The sequence below is a fragment of the Trachemys scripta genome, chromosome 10 (assembly GCF_013100865.1).
Source record: "Trachemys scripta elegans isolate TJP31775 chromosome 10, CAS_Tse_1.0, whole genome shotgun sequence".
Taxonomy (NCBI): domain Eukaryota; kingdom Metazoa; phylum Chordata; order Testudines; family Emydidae; genus Trachemys; species Trachemys scripta.
The window spans coordinates 2317991-2334944 of NC_048307.1; the positions used below are offsets into that span (position 1 = coordinate 2317991).

The window sequence follows — 16954 nt, forward strand, 5'->3', positions numbered from 1 at the left end:
TCTGCTTTGCAGTGGTTCAGGTTGGGTAAAGCATCTGCACGCTGACACCTAGGGCCCGACCATCAGCGGCAAGGAGCCATGGTTTTTTTGCAGCATATTTTTATGTCCAGGCTGTAAAGCAAAAGGAAACCCGCACGGCTGCAATCGGTCCTCTACCATGCAGCGTCCTTGGCAGGTAAATGGACATCGCTCAGTGGCTGAGTTCACCAGCGGTGAAAATTGAGGCATTCCTTCTGCCATCAGATGGAACGAGCAAGCATGGGCACCATGGCCTCTGCTGCCAGGGGACCATGACCTGGAGAAGGAGGAATCCAGACAGGCCAGAACAGTGAGAGCAGCGGCCGGGTGTGTCCTGGGACTTCAGACTCTGCATTTGGCCACTTTGGGTTAAAGGAGCAGACTTGTGTGCAGTGATTGAGTCGTTCACCCTACGTATATTTCTGTGGTGGACAGATGGGGGGTTGCTTGCTGGGGCAGTGATGGGTGGGGGGAAGATGTTCATTACCTATACCCTGACTAAATGCCCCAAAGTTGGAGCAGGAGGAGCAGGTGACAGGCATTCAGCACAAGAGGCAGGAATGCTGCACTGGGGAGACTCCTGGTCTAAATAGGTCCCTACACTGTTGCTTTTTGGCAGTTTCTTTCCTGAGTCTCCACAGCAGTGAGTCCAGTGGTCACCACAGGGGATTGGCAATGACGCCTCTTGGGTTCCCTGCCCAGCTGTGCCACTGACTTGCTGAGTGACCTTGGGCAAGTCACTTACCCTCCCCATGCCTCAGTGGAAGGTTCCTGTCTCACAAGGGGCTGGGGGGCTTTTACAGTTAAAGCTTGGGGCGTCCTTTGAGATCCTCAGGCTCTGTCTACACTTCCAGCAGTGCAGAGAGTGCAGGCACGATCGGTGTCAGACAAGCACAGCTGCACAGAAGCAGCCACGCCAGGGCGGTGTATCTATGTCGTGTACAGCACTTCTTCAGCCACTGAGAGGAGCCAGGAGCAAATGTTCAGAAGTTTTGCCTGACAGGGCTTTGCTAATGAAATACTTCAATGCACAGTTCTTCACTCCTTCAGACTAAATCTTACTTCCCTCGAGTGGCTGCTGCCCCATAGGACACACATAGACTGTGTCTGTACAGAGCTTGTTACACCCATCCCTGAAATGCAGCCACCTCTCAGCTGTGGAACAGTGCAGAGCAGGATGTGATAGTTTAATTGTACGTAACTGCAGGGGAAAGCCAGGAGGCGGCATGTGATGGAATTTGGCCAGGTTGCCATGATTAAAATCCCCTCTCTTGTCCAAAATTGCCTTGGGCCCTTTACTGCTGAGAAATGGTCACCACCTCCCATTTAACCCTAGTGTGAAGTACCGTACCTGCAGCAGCACAGCGGGGCCCAGACAGGAAGCCACCGGCTGATAAGTCCTAGCTCGCCACCACCACTTGCTGCAGTGGGCTCACATCCAAGCACTGAGCAGGCTCTCGGCACCACGCTTAGCTTGGAAGCGCGGAGGGTGCACCTCCTGGGATGGTGAAGCGATTTACCTGCTGCTGAGCAGTGTTCCTGCATTACAGAACACGCATGTTCCTTTGCGTTCTCTTGGCTGCGCCTTTCTGAGTGCTGATAGGAAAGCTCGAGGCTGTATTGTAAAGTGCTTTGTTTGACACATTTCACGATTTCCCAGCTGTTCGTAGCAGCCTGAGAGTGAGTTGCTCATTTAGCCAAGTAACTGATTCGCCAAACTTTTATTGTTACTTTTCTCTTTAATCTCCCAGTCAATTGAGACATTCTTCATTACAGACTCATACACCAGTGACACGCAGATCACTGCCAGAGGCTCCGATGCAAACCCAGCTTCTAAAATAAGACTAGGCCAAACATCCCCTCCTTAATTGTGCCCACACATTCACTTGTGCGTGTGTGTGTTAATTTCAGGGAGCTATTTCTTTCAGTTTAACATCAGCGGGTAATCAAATGCAGTCTAGTTGCTACTAGTCATTGGAGGGAATCTGCTTCTTACTCCATTTCCATGATCTGAATGGAATGCACTCTGCCCCCTTACACACACCCCCAAAAGCCCTTCCAAAACCACAGAAAATTACTGAAAGGATGTTTCTTCCAACCCAACATGAAGAAATTGGATTCCAAGCTATTTAATGCATGCACGAAATGCCAGAAAGAAACCCAGACCCAAGCGCTCCATCCATTACAACAAGGCAAAATGTTTGAGCCACATGAACGCTCATTACGTTAGCCGACTCAGTGCTTCGTACCCTGAACTTCTAGGCAATTTCGCATAAATGTAACTATCGGGTTAATGGTTCTCACAAACAAGGCTGTCTCCAATGTTGCCATTGGGACATACAGCGAAGGTAACACCGTGATTGTTATGATCAACATGAACAATGGTGACTTTGAGAAGTCACTGTCCCAGAGGCCACTCGAAACCATCCTGCCAGTCCTCAGGGGCCTTGGTCCCAGGAAGTCACAGCAAAGCCGATGCCCCTTTCCAACCACAGAAGGAAAAGGGGCGGGATTCTGGGGCCCAAACACCGTTCAACCATAAACACAGTGGCCTGGCCTGGTAAGTGGCATTTAAAGGGTGGGGTGGGGCAGGGCGGGGAGCCATTTAGGGTTGTTCTTTAAAAATGGAGCTTCACTGATAACACCATCACAAGGATCATGTCATGCAGCCAGACAAAACGCCTCTCCCTACTTCCCTGGCTGGCACAGCGCCTGAGCGGCATGGGGAGGAGCTGGTTCAGACCGGTGTGGTTCGTCTGTTGGCTGGGTTGTTGTGCAATGACTCCTTGAACTCTTTGGGGATGGAATTATGGATCTGTAAAAAAGTGTGATCCCGCTCCGAGTTGAGCAGCGTCCCCATGGTCACCTTGGAAGGATCCCTGGAGAGGGTGAACATGGAGATGTCGGTGGAGGGGATGGTGCTGAACCCTTTGCTGACAGGAGACAGATCCCTGGACCTGGGCTCCGTGGAGCGGGAGCTGGATCGCCTGCGGAACCGGTACCGGTAGGTGGGGAGGCGAGAAAAGGCCGACTTCTTCAGGAGCTCAGAGTGGGACTTGGCGCGGATCTGGCGGTGCTTCTCGATGTACATGTGCACAGCGATCACCCCCACCATCTCGGCGATGATGAAGGACAAGGCGCCAAAGTAAAAGGACCAGCCGTACGAGTAGCTCTTCTTGGAGTCGCTCTGCCCCGGGTCCCCAGCGTTCGCCGAGATATAGACTATAATCCCGATTATGTTACTGAGACCTGAGAGAGAGAGAGAGAGAGAGAAGGAAGGTTGGGCTCCCTTTACAAGTAGCATAAGTCGCTGGGCTAATAGAACATCTCTAACCCATTCAGAGCAGGTCAGAGACTCTGAACGTTTTTGACTAAGTGTATTTCCGTCAAAGCCAAAACATTTTGTGGAGACGTAGCAGTTTTAACAAGTTTTCATCGGTAGGTTTCTGAGGTGCAAGCTCCCTGGTCACTTGACAAGATGAGAGAGAGACGACACCACAGCCAGACCGTTACTCTCCGGAAATGGAGGTCTGGACAATTCCGTTATGTGAAAGCGTCTGAGGTGGAACAAAAACAAGTCTGGAAACCGCAAATGTTGTCACAAAATGGAATTGTCACCCTGGGCCCACCACTAGTCAGACATCAGACAGCCCTGGGTGAAAGCCCCATTCGTTCTGTCTTCTAGGGAAGGTGGCTTCCTCTGGGACTGGAGCGTTTCACAATGTGGACAAACACCACAAACACCAAGCAGGGAGGGGATTGTGAGACTTCCCCTGCTCTCCTCATGTTTTATTTCTGTTCTCTGGCGTTCAGGCTCAGGCCTGTCCCAAATCCAGAAGACTGGGACTGGTGGCAGGTGTGTGTGTTTATTTTCCTGCGTCTCAGGATTTCTTGATTCTGGCTAAGACCCTAAGAGTCAATGTCTGCTCCCTGGGGGCTGCCTCCCTGAGGGGAAGCAGGGCACCCTGGGAAGCTTCTAGTGGGACATCCAGCCTGTTTTCCATAATAGGGGCCAGCCACAGGGCACGCGTACACTGCACCTGGGAGAGTGTCCCCCAGTTTGGGTGGACAGACGCTCTAGTTCTTCTCCAGCTCGCACGCTGAAACAAGCAGCAGAGCCGGGGGTGGCACACGTGGGGGGCTTGGGCTGGCTGCCTGAGAACGGACCGGCCTCGAACCCCATAGCACGTACTTGGGGGGCTAGCCCAAGTGCCACATGTGCTGCCCTGGGCTACGCGGCTACGTTCAATGTGCTAGCTCAAGCCGAGCTCGAACGTGTTTGCCTACCTGAGCTGGGAAGCACACTCCCGGCTGCAGCGTAGACGTCTCCACAGTCTAGGCCCTGCACAAGAGAGCAGGGTCAGGGGGTGCACAAGGAGCCTTTCCCCCAGTGAGCTGCCCGAGCAGGGACAGCTAGCCCTGCATGCTGGGGGCTCGTGACAGCATTGTGCCTCCTGCAGGTCACCACGGAGAGGTGCGACTCCACATGCAGACGCCACATCGGCCCCCTCTGGCCCTCAGCGTGTTCAGATAACAGCATAAGAAGCACATGGACTGAGGGACTTTTCGGAACCAAACCTCCAGCCTTTCGGGTCTCTAAGCTCGTGGGGGGGGGGAGGAAGAAACAATAATTACTCCTGTCCTTTTAATTTCTAGTAAGTCTGGAGGTTCCACGGGGGAGCTGAGCAATTTTTGCCTCCACAGCAGAGCAGGTGTGGTACTTCCAGGGATTGGAGTGAGGCTCAGCCACTTGCATTTGGATTTACTTAATGAATCGATTTGGTTCTGTCGGTTGGTTTCTCATCTACATCACATGCTCCTGTCAGCCAAAGGAAGAAAACTGACTGGTCTCTTTGGGGGAAGAAACAAAACAAAACTTCCTTGAGACTAAGACATTGTCATAAAATAATCAGCTAAAGTGTCGGGAAACATCACACCCAGAAATGAGGAATCCCGGTGGGACACGCTGTGCAAGAGAGCCTCGTTTGCCTCTGAGGGTCCTGTGGCACTCTGTTGCTTTTTACAGATTCAGACTAACACGGCTACCCCTCTGATACTCGTTTGCCTCTGAAGATTGCAACTGTCCACCTGCCTAATGCCCACATTTCCCAGCCCTTGGCATTCCCAGCGGGAGCTCAGCACCCAGCAGCGCCCGCGGTGACCCAAAGCCCAGCCCCCAGCGTGCTGATCCCTTCTGAAAATCTGGCTGCTTTGGTGCATACCTGGGAGCGGAGCTCTTTGGAAATCTGACCTGAGGGGATGTCCACTTGGCAAAGAGAGCCCTGGGTTGTGGCGTCTCAGAGCTTGGCTCAGTTGACTTGGGCTGCAGGATTAACAATAGCAGCGTGCACGTTTCCCCTCGGGCCTGCCAGAGCCCAGGGGAGAAGGTCTCTCGGAGCACAGATTCCATACAGCCCCACAGCATGAACCTGAATCCATTGACTTGGACTCTGGGACTTGGTGCCTTGGGTTCCTCTTTGCAGTGTAGACGTACCCTGCAGGGGGAGGGGGGCTAATTGCTGTGGGAAATTTGGCCTGTGTTGTACCAACCAGCCTGGAAGCTGGGGGAACCCTCCTGGGACGAGTCCTAGAGACCTGCAGGGAGACGGAGATCCTTCGGGTATGTTTTTGAAGCCTGTCCTAGAGCTCTAGGGACAGGTTAAAAAACCAGCCCCCGAGAGATGATCATTCACAGCTCAGTGTGATAAACGTATGGGGGAATTTCTACAGAACCCGATTTGGTTGCTGAAGGACCCTATTGGTTTAATCTCCGCCAGCTGCTTTAGGGCTTTTCCATAAGGGACATGATGGGAATTGAGAGACAGAGTCTCTCACCTCTACGTCAATGGTTCAAATCCAGACAAGGCCAGTAGTGAGCCACGGTTGCTGCATGACATCTGATGGCGACCTCACTGAAAAACCCATTAACTAGCCCCCTTGCTGGCCACCTCGCCAGGAGGGACTGCTTCTTGTCAGGGCAGAGGCACCCTGGTATGAGGCTGCTTGGGGACGGGTGTGACACTGGTGTGACACTTAGTCTGCACCTGCCGTGGGGATGGAGGGCCAATGACCTTGCTGAGGTCTGAGCATACCCAGCCCTTAATTCCCAGGAGCTCCGTGGATGTAAGAGAGAGGCAGAGCCGGACAGGAACACCCAGCCCTGCCTTCGGGGCAAGAGGGGAGTTCGGTCTCCATGGCCACCCCTTACACATGGATCCCCTGCCCAAACAGACATGTAAAGCAGCAATCTCCTCCTCCTTCAGACCCCTCCCTAAGGCCCACTTCTGTCGCAAGGCCTCTGTAATTGCCCTCCAACAACGACCAGGCCCATGGCCAGCAGGGAATATGACAGAACTAATGTGTCTGGTTTATTTATGCCTTTAAATAGCCTCCCCTCCACCCTGCAATTTGTCACCAGATACATAACCACCCACTCCTATTCCTGCCCACCTCATCCGCCTCGCTCCCTCGGCTTGTGTGCCACACCCAGTTCTTGTGCCTTGTCTTAGGGTTTAAGGTGCTTGGGTAGGGACTGCGTCTCACCAGATGCCCGTGCAGCACACAGGAGGACGGAGCCCTAATCCTGGGAGGCTGGAGCCATGCAAATCCTGAGCAGTTGTGACTCGGGCGGGAACTTACCTGCAGAGACAAAGAAGATCCCAGCGCTGAGAATCACGTTGTGTTTGCTCTTGTAGAATTCGCTGGCGGCCACACACAGGCCCCCAAAGAACAACAAGGCCACGCTCAGGATGGGGAAGATGCTGGATGCTCTCACAGCACCTAGCCGGGGGAGAGGAGAAGGGCCCCGTCAATCATCATTCGCACGGTCTCACGGGCCCTGTGAAAACGCATGTGCAGCTCCTTGGCAAATCAGACACTAGTGACGGAACGGCTGAGTGATGGGGAGGCTGGCTCTCTGGTTCAAACCAGCAGAGTCTGATTCTGCTCCCATTAAAATCAAGGGCAAGAATCATAACACTGGAGAAGTACCGGGCTGGAAGGGACCTCAAGAGGTCATCTAGCTCCTCCCCACATGCCGAGGCAGGACCAAGTAAACCTAGACCATCCTTGAGAGGTGTTTGTCCAACCTGCTCTTAAAAAGCTCTAGTGATGGGGATTCCACCTCCCTTGGAAGCCTGTTCCAGTATTTAACTATCCTTGTTGTGAGAAAGATTCTCCTAATATCTAACCTCAATCTCCCTTGCTGCAGACTAAGCCCATTACTTCTTGTTCTACCTTCAGTGGAGGTGGAGAACAATTGGTCCCCCTTCTCTTCAGAACAGCCCGTAACCTATTTGAAGACTGTTATCAGGTCCCTGCTCAAACCTCTTTTCTCAAGACTAAACATGCCCATTCTTTTTAACCTTTCTTCATAAGTCAGGTTTTCCAAACCTTTTATCATTTTTGTTGCTCTCCTCTGGACTCTCTTCAGTTTGTCCACATCTTTCCTAAAATGGGGTGCCTGAAATTGGACACAGTATTCCAGGCGAGGGCTCACCACTGCTGAGTAGAGCGGGATAATTACCTCCTGTGTCTTATATATGACCTTCCTGTTAATACACCCCGGAGTGTTATTAGCCTTTCTCACAACTACATCACATTGTTGACTCATCTTCAATTTGTGATCCACTCTAACTGCCAGAGCCTTTTCTGCAGCCCTGCCACCTAGCCAGTTTTCCCGCATTTTGTATTTGTGCATTTGATTTTTTCTTCCATTGACTCCCACTGATTTCAGTCATATATGCTCAGGAGCTAGAAGGTCTCAGTACAGTAAAACGCTTGGCTGCTGGGAGGATTGAAGGTGCATTGAGCTGGTTATGACTCCTTGATGCTGTGCCAGCATGGTGCGAGTTAGAGCAGCCTAGAGGTTGCTCTAACTTATGCCACTAAGGGACCTCAGAGCAGTGGAGGGTCACTTTCCTCCAGTACACCCTTCTCTGGACACACTCCTTTTGCCATGGTCGGGTGGGGTCAGTTGGTGCAGGTGCTGACTCCACCAGGTTTATGCCAAAGGAGAGTTCCCCTTTGCAAGGATAATGCCCTGCTGGCTGCTTCTGTGCAGAATCTGGCCCTTTGCCCGGCTTGAGCAGCACAAAGGGTTACGAGCATAACTCAGGATCTCTAATGAGATTTCTAATAATAATAATGAAAGTCCCAATGCTGCCAGTGGGTCTGCCCAGATTGGGGCCTAAGGTCATCAACACTGAAAGGACCGGCTACTGCCCTCTGGGACAAACCAGTCCATTCCTTCCCCAGTTAGTGCACAGACCTTCTGTCTGTGCTGCCCCCACCCCCGACTTTAATTCTGCCCGGAAAATAGCTCTGCGGACAGGCAACTTCAGGACCTGCTTCGGGGTCCATGAGCCAGCAGTGCCAACCCTGACCACCATTCAGAATGATGAGTCAGGCCCCTCAAATCATGAATTTGTCTTAAAAACAAGTCTGGTTCCTTTTATTTGCCTCCCGGGCTTTGAGCCTTTCGGGGTCAGGGTTTCCAGCTTTTCCCACACAGCCAGCAGGGTTAGAAATGTACCTTTTATTTTAAACTGAAAGCTTACATTCTGGTATAGTCACATGACTCCAGGTGCTGGGGCTTTAGGAAAAACACCACTTCTCATGAGACTGGGGATAGCACTGAGACTAGCAGTACTGCCAACCCCAAGCATTCAAAAATCATGGATCAGATTCCCCCCACAAATGAAATCAAGAGCTTTTACCAAAGAACACATCTGGAGTTCTTTTTATTTGCCCTCTGGATATTCCAGGCATGCTTTCCAGCTTTTCTCCACATGGGGACTAGAAATTTACTTAAAAAAAAAAAAAAAAAGAAACCTGAGACTCTCCGACAACAACATGACTCCAGGAGCTGGGGCTTTACGTAAAAAACCTTTCCTCTTCAGCCAAGCCATTTAAGTACCAACTTTGGAGGCATTAAGCCCAGGCAGTTACAGAGAACAGGCCCTTTTGCCTTTTTTAATTGGACTTGTAAAGGTTTAGGCCTTCAAAATGGCCAACATTAATTAATTCAGCAAACTACTATCTGCTGCTAAAGCAAAGGCATTTAATGGGCTGTGCTCGGGTTTGGGGTTCTCTTCTCCTCATTAGGCCCATTAAAATAAATCCAGGGATTATAGAGCAGCCCCATTAAAATGCAATTCTGGGTTTTTTTAAAAAGGCTTCTTTAAAAAGAAAAAATGCAGGGGGGGGGAAGTTAAAAGCTAATCTGCTAAAATGAAAATGTTTGCAGATGTGTGGTATGCATATCTATGCTATTGTGCATGCTTGTGTGTGGGTGTTTGGCGTGCATGTGTGAGTGAACATGTGCGTTTGTAGTGTGTGCGCATAGCTACAATGTTTTTTTGCACATGTGGGTGCATATCTACCTGTGAGTTTGTGTGCATCTGCGTTGAATGCATAGGTGTCCATTTGCACGTTCGTGTTTCCATGTTTATTTGCACACACATTTGTGGAGGTGTAAAAGGGATACGGCTCCTTCTCTCAGAATCTGGCCCACCTCCACTATTAGGTCCCTTTCATATAAACACCCATTCGTTTGCTAGATTTCCTGATCAGGTGAAAAGCCAGGGCACCCCAGAAAGCTGGAGTGTTCTGCATTTCCTGGGAGGTCTGCCAGGTCTGTTTTCATTCAATCTACTTGCAATTGACTGCTGTTGGCAGAAGACGTGCCAGAGGCTTTAGATCCTCACCTCACTGAATGCCAACAATTTCCAGAGCCGGCTGCGGAAACGCAGGACACAAAGGAGGAGAGGAATCACTGTAATAAAAAAATCCTCTCGCGGCAAAATTGCCAGGGCCTAACTCCTGACGCTGCAGCAGCTGCAGGCTTCCTGGGAGCTAAGGATACCGGGCATCTTACAGGACTGGGCCTGGGAAAGGGCGGGACAGATTTGAAAGGGGACAAAGGAGAAAGATGCTCATCAGATGTGACATCATTACACCAACAAACAGAAGGTGCCATTTACTCTGGTCAGGAGGCATGAATCGTAGAAGGACCTTTGCTGGTCTGCAGCTATAATCAGATGGCAAGAACCTGTTGGTGTTGGTTCAAGCAGCAGAAAGCACAGCTCCTGGCCAGGTATGGGCATCCCAGGCAGCGCCACCGAGTGGTAGAGGCAGAGCTGATGCCAGCGTGTGTCTGTATATTATGGGAATGAAAGGAACGGCCAGCATTCAGGGAGGGAGTCACCGTTTTGGAGAGTGATAGTAATATTTCATATACTGTCTCTCCAGATTCGTAGAGCTGCTGCTCTCACTCGAGGGTCTGAGCGCACGCTGGGAGGGAACAAGCAGCATCGCAATGGACCGAGTGTAGACACAGACTTACGTAGGAGGTACTCGGACGTGTCTTGCTCATAATCCGCATCTTCCGGGAAATGATCGATTTTTTTACACACTCCTCGGAATGTTCCTAAGGAAACACAAACCCAATGGGCGCATCAGTGGTGTTTTCAAGATAAAAATAATATAAGGAGATATACCTATCTCATAGAACTGGAAGAGACCCCGAAAGGTCATCGAGTCCAGCCCCCTGCCTTCACTAGCAGGACCAAGTACTGATTTTTGGCCAAGATCCCTAAGTGTCCTCCTCAAGAATTGAACTCACAACCCTGGGTTTAGCAGGCCAATGCTCAAACCACTGAATGAGCTATCCCTCCCCCCTCCAGATGGCTCAAGGAGGGTTCCAGACCCACTCTGGGGATGAGCAGAGAAGGCGCAATGGAAGGTCCATAAAGTCACCTCCCCACTACACACAGCTTCCATCTGGATGGCTTCCCTCGGGGTTTAACACCAGCAGCTGAGCTATCCAGGGAACCAGGCTCCAGAGCTGTCTCGGCAGCCCGTGTCTGAGGATTTGACTTTAAAACTTCTCCCCTCCCTGGAGGGCTTGGCCTGGGAGGCATCCCCCAAGATCTGGCGTTCAAGTGCCTTCTGTCCATGGGGCAGGCTACCCTGGTTCCTCATGCGGCTATTGGCCACTAGGAGATAGTAACTTTGGGACATTCCTGGCAGGGTTGGGGTTGTGATTGTTTCCCAAGGCAACACAGCCTGCTGTGCTACAAATAGCAACCTGTCTTGGCGGTTTTGAAAACCTTCCCCTTATTCACGTCCGCACTCTGTGACGACATCCCGCTGCCTAGGGGTGGGTCAGCTAACGAACAGCCACCGAGCAGGTGGGCCGGGTTGTGACACTGGCTAGTCCCTCGTGGAATTCCAGGCACTGGAATCGCTAGACGAGGATTCATTAAGCCCCAGGATCCTTGCACAAAGATCCTTTACCACAGGCCTCTGGCCTCTCGCTCATCCCCGTGCGGCCCAGGTCTGAGCCATGGCTGGCAATTCTAAACTGCCCATCGCTGAGCTCCATCCCACTGAGAGCTCCTCAGTAAACTTCAGCTTCCCAGCAAATAAAGGTTGGGTGTCAACTGACCTCTGGAGCACCCAGCATTTCCATTTCACTCAGCAGGGCCAGGAGCTAACCAGGGCAGGATCTGCTCCTATTCTGAACCCTTTATTATTGGCACTCAGGAGTCTCACACACAAGAAAAGGCTGAAGGTTAAAAGTGGCACCCGCCATCTGCCATCACAGCACCCATGAGCACCCAAACTCTCCCCACGTTCCTTCCCACCCCTCTCCCGACAGGCTCGCAGATTCCTGGCTCCCTCCCACCCCTCTGTGGGTGCTCCCCGAAGGCAAGGCACCCAACACCCCCCACTCTGATGGGCTCCCAGAGTTCTGTGCGTTGCACAAGCACCCACTGACCCAGACCCAAACGTGAACACTGGAGCAGCTAGGAGCTGGCACTGGGAAAGAGCTATGGGGAAGGACACACAGGTACGCTCACACCAGGCATCTCACGCAGCTGCAGCCCCCTATGCCCCACTTGTCATGTGACGTCCAATCCTTCCCTCCCCTCCCTTGCACTCTGGGGAGGTCGTCAGAGCTGAGGCGTTCCACTTCCCCACTGGAGATCTCTGCTCTTGGGTGGGATTTGCTGCACTGTGCTCGATTCCCGTGAATTCACTTTGCTCCGTCATTTCCAGGGACGCTCCTGTGACCTAGCTGCGTCTGCAGGGAAGCCTGACAGATTTAACTCTTCCCAGCTTTGTGTCCTTGGCTGTAGTGCTGACCCTTCGTCACCTCCACGGCAGCCACACCCGCACAGGGTCACGCTGGGGCAGCGGAGACCCCCGTGGCTCCATGCTTTTCCTAGGCTCCTGGAACGGGTGGAGTTGCATCAGAACGTGTTGCTCTCTGAAATTACATGTCAACTCCCCCAGTGAGAGGAAGGCCTGTTTGCTACAGGAAGCTCCCACCGTTTGCTGTCAGTGATCACCTGCGACTAGTCGGTATCGAGCCAGGCTGGGTTCGGATCAGGGACTTTCAGGGAAAATTTGCTTTCCCTTCAGCAAGCCCCTGAACCGGAGCAGCAATCGGAGTGATGATGTTCTGTGCACCAGCTATTCCTCTGCAAGGGTAACTGGGTACCACGCTCTGCCTGCCTGACCCCTTTCCTGCGCTCATGGCTGGCAGTGCTATGGGCTGTGTCCCCCACCCCTGAGGAGGAAGCAATTCCTGTAATTATTCTGCAAAGCTTGCTGGGACATAGGTGCTGAAACTAGAGGTGCTGGGGGGGGGGGGGGGGGGCTGCCGCACCCCCGACTTGAAGTCGTTTCCATCATAGGCAGTTCGGTTCAATGGCTCTGAGAACCCCCAGCGCCCCTGCACTGGGATATTGACAGTCACAGTATAAATGTAAACTGTGCTTATTTCTTTTAATAGTCCCAGGCGCTGCGATCTTTACTGATCCCCTACGGGATTAGCTGGCCTGTGTAATGGATCTAACCTGAGCGGTTTGCCCTCTGTCTGGCCAGCCGTGCTGCACAGTGGTTGCATCGTTGTAAGTGGGCTGTAGCCCACGAAAGCTTATGCTCAAATAAATTTGTTAGTCTCTAAGGTGCCACAAGTACTCCTGTTCTTTTTGTGGATACAGACTAACACGGCCGCTACTCTGAAACATTCTCAGCCCTGTTGTTATTCCGCAGTTATGGACAGCCTGTCTCACTTTCCTCCTTGTGTGATAGACAGATGCACTTGTCTTGAAAGCCGGCCGGCGCAAAGCATGCTGTTCCAGCATTGACACACTGTCTGATGGACAGAAGGGCATGAATGAACATTCATTTTCTTCCTTTAGGCTCAAATAAAGCAGGCCAGGCAACAATTTGCTCTCACTGCCCACCCGCTTCGGGCAAATCCGTCATTGGGTTTTTGGTGGAGAATCATTCAATGCGTCTGTCGATAAAATCCTCCCAGCCCTTTCACTCCAAATTCTCTCATTTGAATAGAAAGCCCTGAAAGTTATGAGCCCATCTGTTACCACTTGGGAAAACTTTCCCAGGCTTTGCCCTGCCACTGTGCCCATCTAACTGGGAGGTTAATGTCATCTCCTTCCAGGCTAAGTTCTGGACTGCTCTGCTAGATAACCTAACAAAGACACTGATTGCCAAGCTGCTGCTAGTGCCCGGAGGCACACCACCGTTCAAAGAGATCAGCCCCTCTTCCTCACAGCGTGGCCTCTTTGCCCTAGCTACTAAAGAGGAGCACCTTTGATCTGCTGACCTGCAAACGCAGTGTGTGACTGGACAGACAGGCAGACCGGGATCCTGGGCATGGGCAGTGGAGGCTAAACCCCGGGCAGTAGGAGCAGGGCAGGGGACTAGCCTCCCTGAACGGTTGTTCATGCACTGCCCATGATCCTGAGCATATGTCTGCTAGAGATACATGGGAACCTATTTGAATAAAATAAAGTCTGGGCCAAACCTTTGCCTAAAATACATTTTTTTTTAGATAAATTCAGTTAAACTTTAAACAAACAAAAGGTCCTGCAAACTCCAATTGGGAGACAGACCAGTCCTCGCTTACAGACAGCCCCCCAACCTGAAGCAAATACTCACCAGCAACCGCATACCATACAACATAAACACCGACCCAGGAACCTATCCTTGCAACAAAGCCAGATGCCAACGCTGTCCACATATCTATTCAAGTGACACTATCAAAGGACCTAATCACATCAGCCACACCATCAGGGGCTCATTCACCTGCACATCTACCAATGTGATAGATGCCATCATGTACCAGCAATGCCCCTCTGCCATGTACATTGGCCAAACCGGACAGTCTCTACGCAAAAGAATAAATGGACACAAATCTGACATCAGGAATCATAACATTCAAAAACCCGTGGGAGAACACTTCAACCTCTCTAACCACTCAGTGACAGACTTGAAGGTGTCAGTTTTGCAACAAAAAAACTTCAAAAACAGACTCCAAAGAGAGACTGCTGAACTCGAATTAATATGCAAATTAGATACAATTAACTTAGGTCTAAACAGAGACTGGGAATGGTTGGGTCATTACACTAATTGAATCTATTTCCCCATGTTAAGTTCTCCCCACACCTTCTATAGGTCATCTCGATTATCACTTCAAAGGTGTTTTTTTCCTCCTGCTGATGATAGCTCATCTCAATTAATTGATTGGCCTCTTACAGTTGGTATGGCTACTTCCAGCTTTTCATGTTCTCTGTATGTATAAATATCTTCTGTGTGTTCCACTCTATGCATCCGAAGAAGTGGGCTGTAGCCCACGAAAGCTCATTCTCAAATAAATGTGTTCGTCTCTAAGGTGCCACAAGGACTCCTGTTCTTTTTGCGGATACAGACTAACACGGCTGCTACTCTGAAATCCCCCATCTCTGGCTGCTTCCCCATGCCGCTCCCCTTGACATCCATGGGAGAGCTGCTGGGAAGGTCAAAGTCAGCAGGACAGCAGCCTGGCTGGGTTTCAGCCAGGATTGGGAATAAAGAAGCCACAGAAAAGGCTGGTCTCATGGGACAGATTCTGATCTGAGTTGCACAGGGGACGTTGACACTGCAGCTGCTACAGCACAACTTGGTGCTGCACCTGTGCCACTGGAGAGCCCTGGTGTTGATACCCTTCCAGTGATGTCGGATGTATCTTCCCTCAACGTAGTTAAACCATCTCTCAGAGAGGGGAGAGCTCTGCTGATGGAAGAATTCTTCCGTTGACCTGGCCACGGGGTTGGGCGCAACATTTTTCACAGCCCTGAGTGATGTTGCTAGGGTGAGCTAGTTTTTAGGTGATCAGGCCACAGATGCAAATGCGGATAACAGCAACGTAACCGCAACCAGGATCCCCTTGGAGCTGGTGGAAAGAATTCCTGCAAAACATTTTATTTCATTGGAATTTGCTGATTTGTCAAAATTAAAATGTTTCACAGGGACAGTCTGATTTCAGCTAAGTTCCTCTTTAACCCGTTTCAAAACGGCTGCACTTAGAAATCAATGTATAACCTTTCTGGTGCCTCCTTCAAGTCCATTTGGCTTCATGCGCATCTCAAAGCTACACATAGAATCATAGAATCATAGAATATCAGAGTTGGAAGGGACCTCAAGAGGTCATCTAGTCCAACCCCCTGCTCAAAGCAAGACCAATTCCCAACTAAATCATCCCAGCCAGGGCTTTGTCAAGCCGGGCCTTAAAAACCTCCAAGGAAGGAGACTCCACCACCTCCCTAGGTAACGCATTCCAGTGTTTCACCACCCTCCTAGTGAAATAGTGTTTCCTAATATCCAACCTGGACCCCTCCCCCACTGCAACTTGAGACCATTGCTCCTTGTTCTGTCATCTGCCACCACTGAGAACAGCCGAGCTCCATCCTCTTTGGAACCCCCCTTCAGGTAGCTGAAGGCTGCTATCAAATCCCCCCTCATTCTTCTCTTCTGGAGACTAAACAATCCCAATTCCCTCAGCCTCTCCTCATAAGTCATGTGCTCCAGACCCCTAATCATTTTTGTTGCCCTCCGCTGGACTCTTTCCAATTTTTCCACATCCTTCTTGTAGTGTGGGGCCCAAAACTGGACACAGTATTCCAGATGAGGCCTCACCAATGTCGAATAAAGGGGAACGATCACGTTCCTCGATCTGCTGGCAATGCCCCTACTTATACAGCCCAAAATGCCGTTAGCCTTCTTGGCAACAAGAGCACACTGTTGACTCATATCCAGCTTCTCGTCCACTGTGACCCCTAGGTCCTTTTCTGCAGAACTGCTACCTAGCCTTTCGGTCCCTAGTCTGTAGCAGTGCATGGGATTCTTCCGTCCTAAGTGCAGGACTCTGCACTTGTCCTTGTTGAACCTCATCAGGTTTTTTTTGGCCCAATCCTCTAATTTGTCTAGGTCCCTCTGTATCCGATCCCTACCCTCTCGTGTATCTACCACGCCTCCTAGTTTAGTGTCATCTGCAAACTTGCTGAGAGTGCAGTCCACACCATCCTCCAGATCATTAATAAAGATATTAAACAAAACCGGCCCCAGGACCGACCCTTGGGGCACTCCGCTTGAAACCGGCTGCCAACTAGACATGGAGCCATTGATCACTACCCGTTGAGCCCGATGATCTAGACAGCTTTCTATCCACCTTACTGTCCATTCATCCAGCCAATACTTCTTTAACTTGGCGGCAAGAATACTGTGGGAGATCGTATCAAAAGCTTTGCTAAAGTCAAGGAATAACACATCCACTGCTTTCCCCTCATCCACAGAGCCAGTTATCTCATCATAGAAGGCAATTAGGTTAGTCAGGCACGACTTCCCCTTGGTGAATCCATGCTGACTGTTCCTGATCACTTTCCTCTCCTCTAAGTGTTTCAGAATTAATTCCTTGAGGACCTGCTCCATGATTTTTCCAGGGACTGAGGAGAGGCGGACTGGCCTGTAGTTCCCCGGATCCTCCTTCTTCCCTTTTTTAAAGATAGGTACTACATTAGCCTTTTTCCAGTCATCTGGGACCTCCCCCGATCGCCATGAGTTTTCAAAAATAATGGCTAATGGC

At 50.9% G+C, this 16954-nt stretch overlaps 1 protein-coding gene across 1 annotated transcript in view; it reads right to left on the reverse strand.

The window, feature by feature from the left end:
• Positions 1-1737: 1737 nt before the first annotated feature.
• Positions 1738-16954, reverse strand: part of CACNG3 (calcium voltage-gated channel auxiliary subunit gamma 3) — a 65189-nt gene continuing 49972 nt past the window's right edge. Inside the window, exons 2-4 of the mRNA XM_034784973.1 lie at positions 10364-10447; positions 6658-6798; positions 1738-3267 (exon numbers count right to left, since the gene is read on the reverse strand). Coding sequence (XP_034640864.1) covers positions 2756-3267; positions 6658-6798; positions 10364-10447 — 737 coding nt within the window. The 3' untranslated portion in view covers positions 1738-2755. The remainder of the gene's footprint in view (positions 3268-6657; positions 6799-10363; positions 10448-16954) is intronic.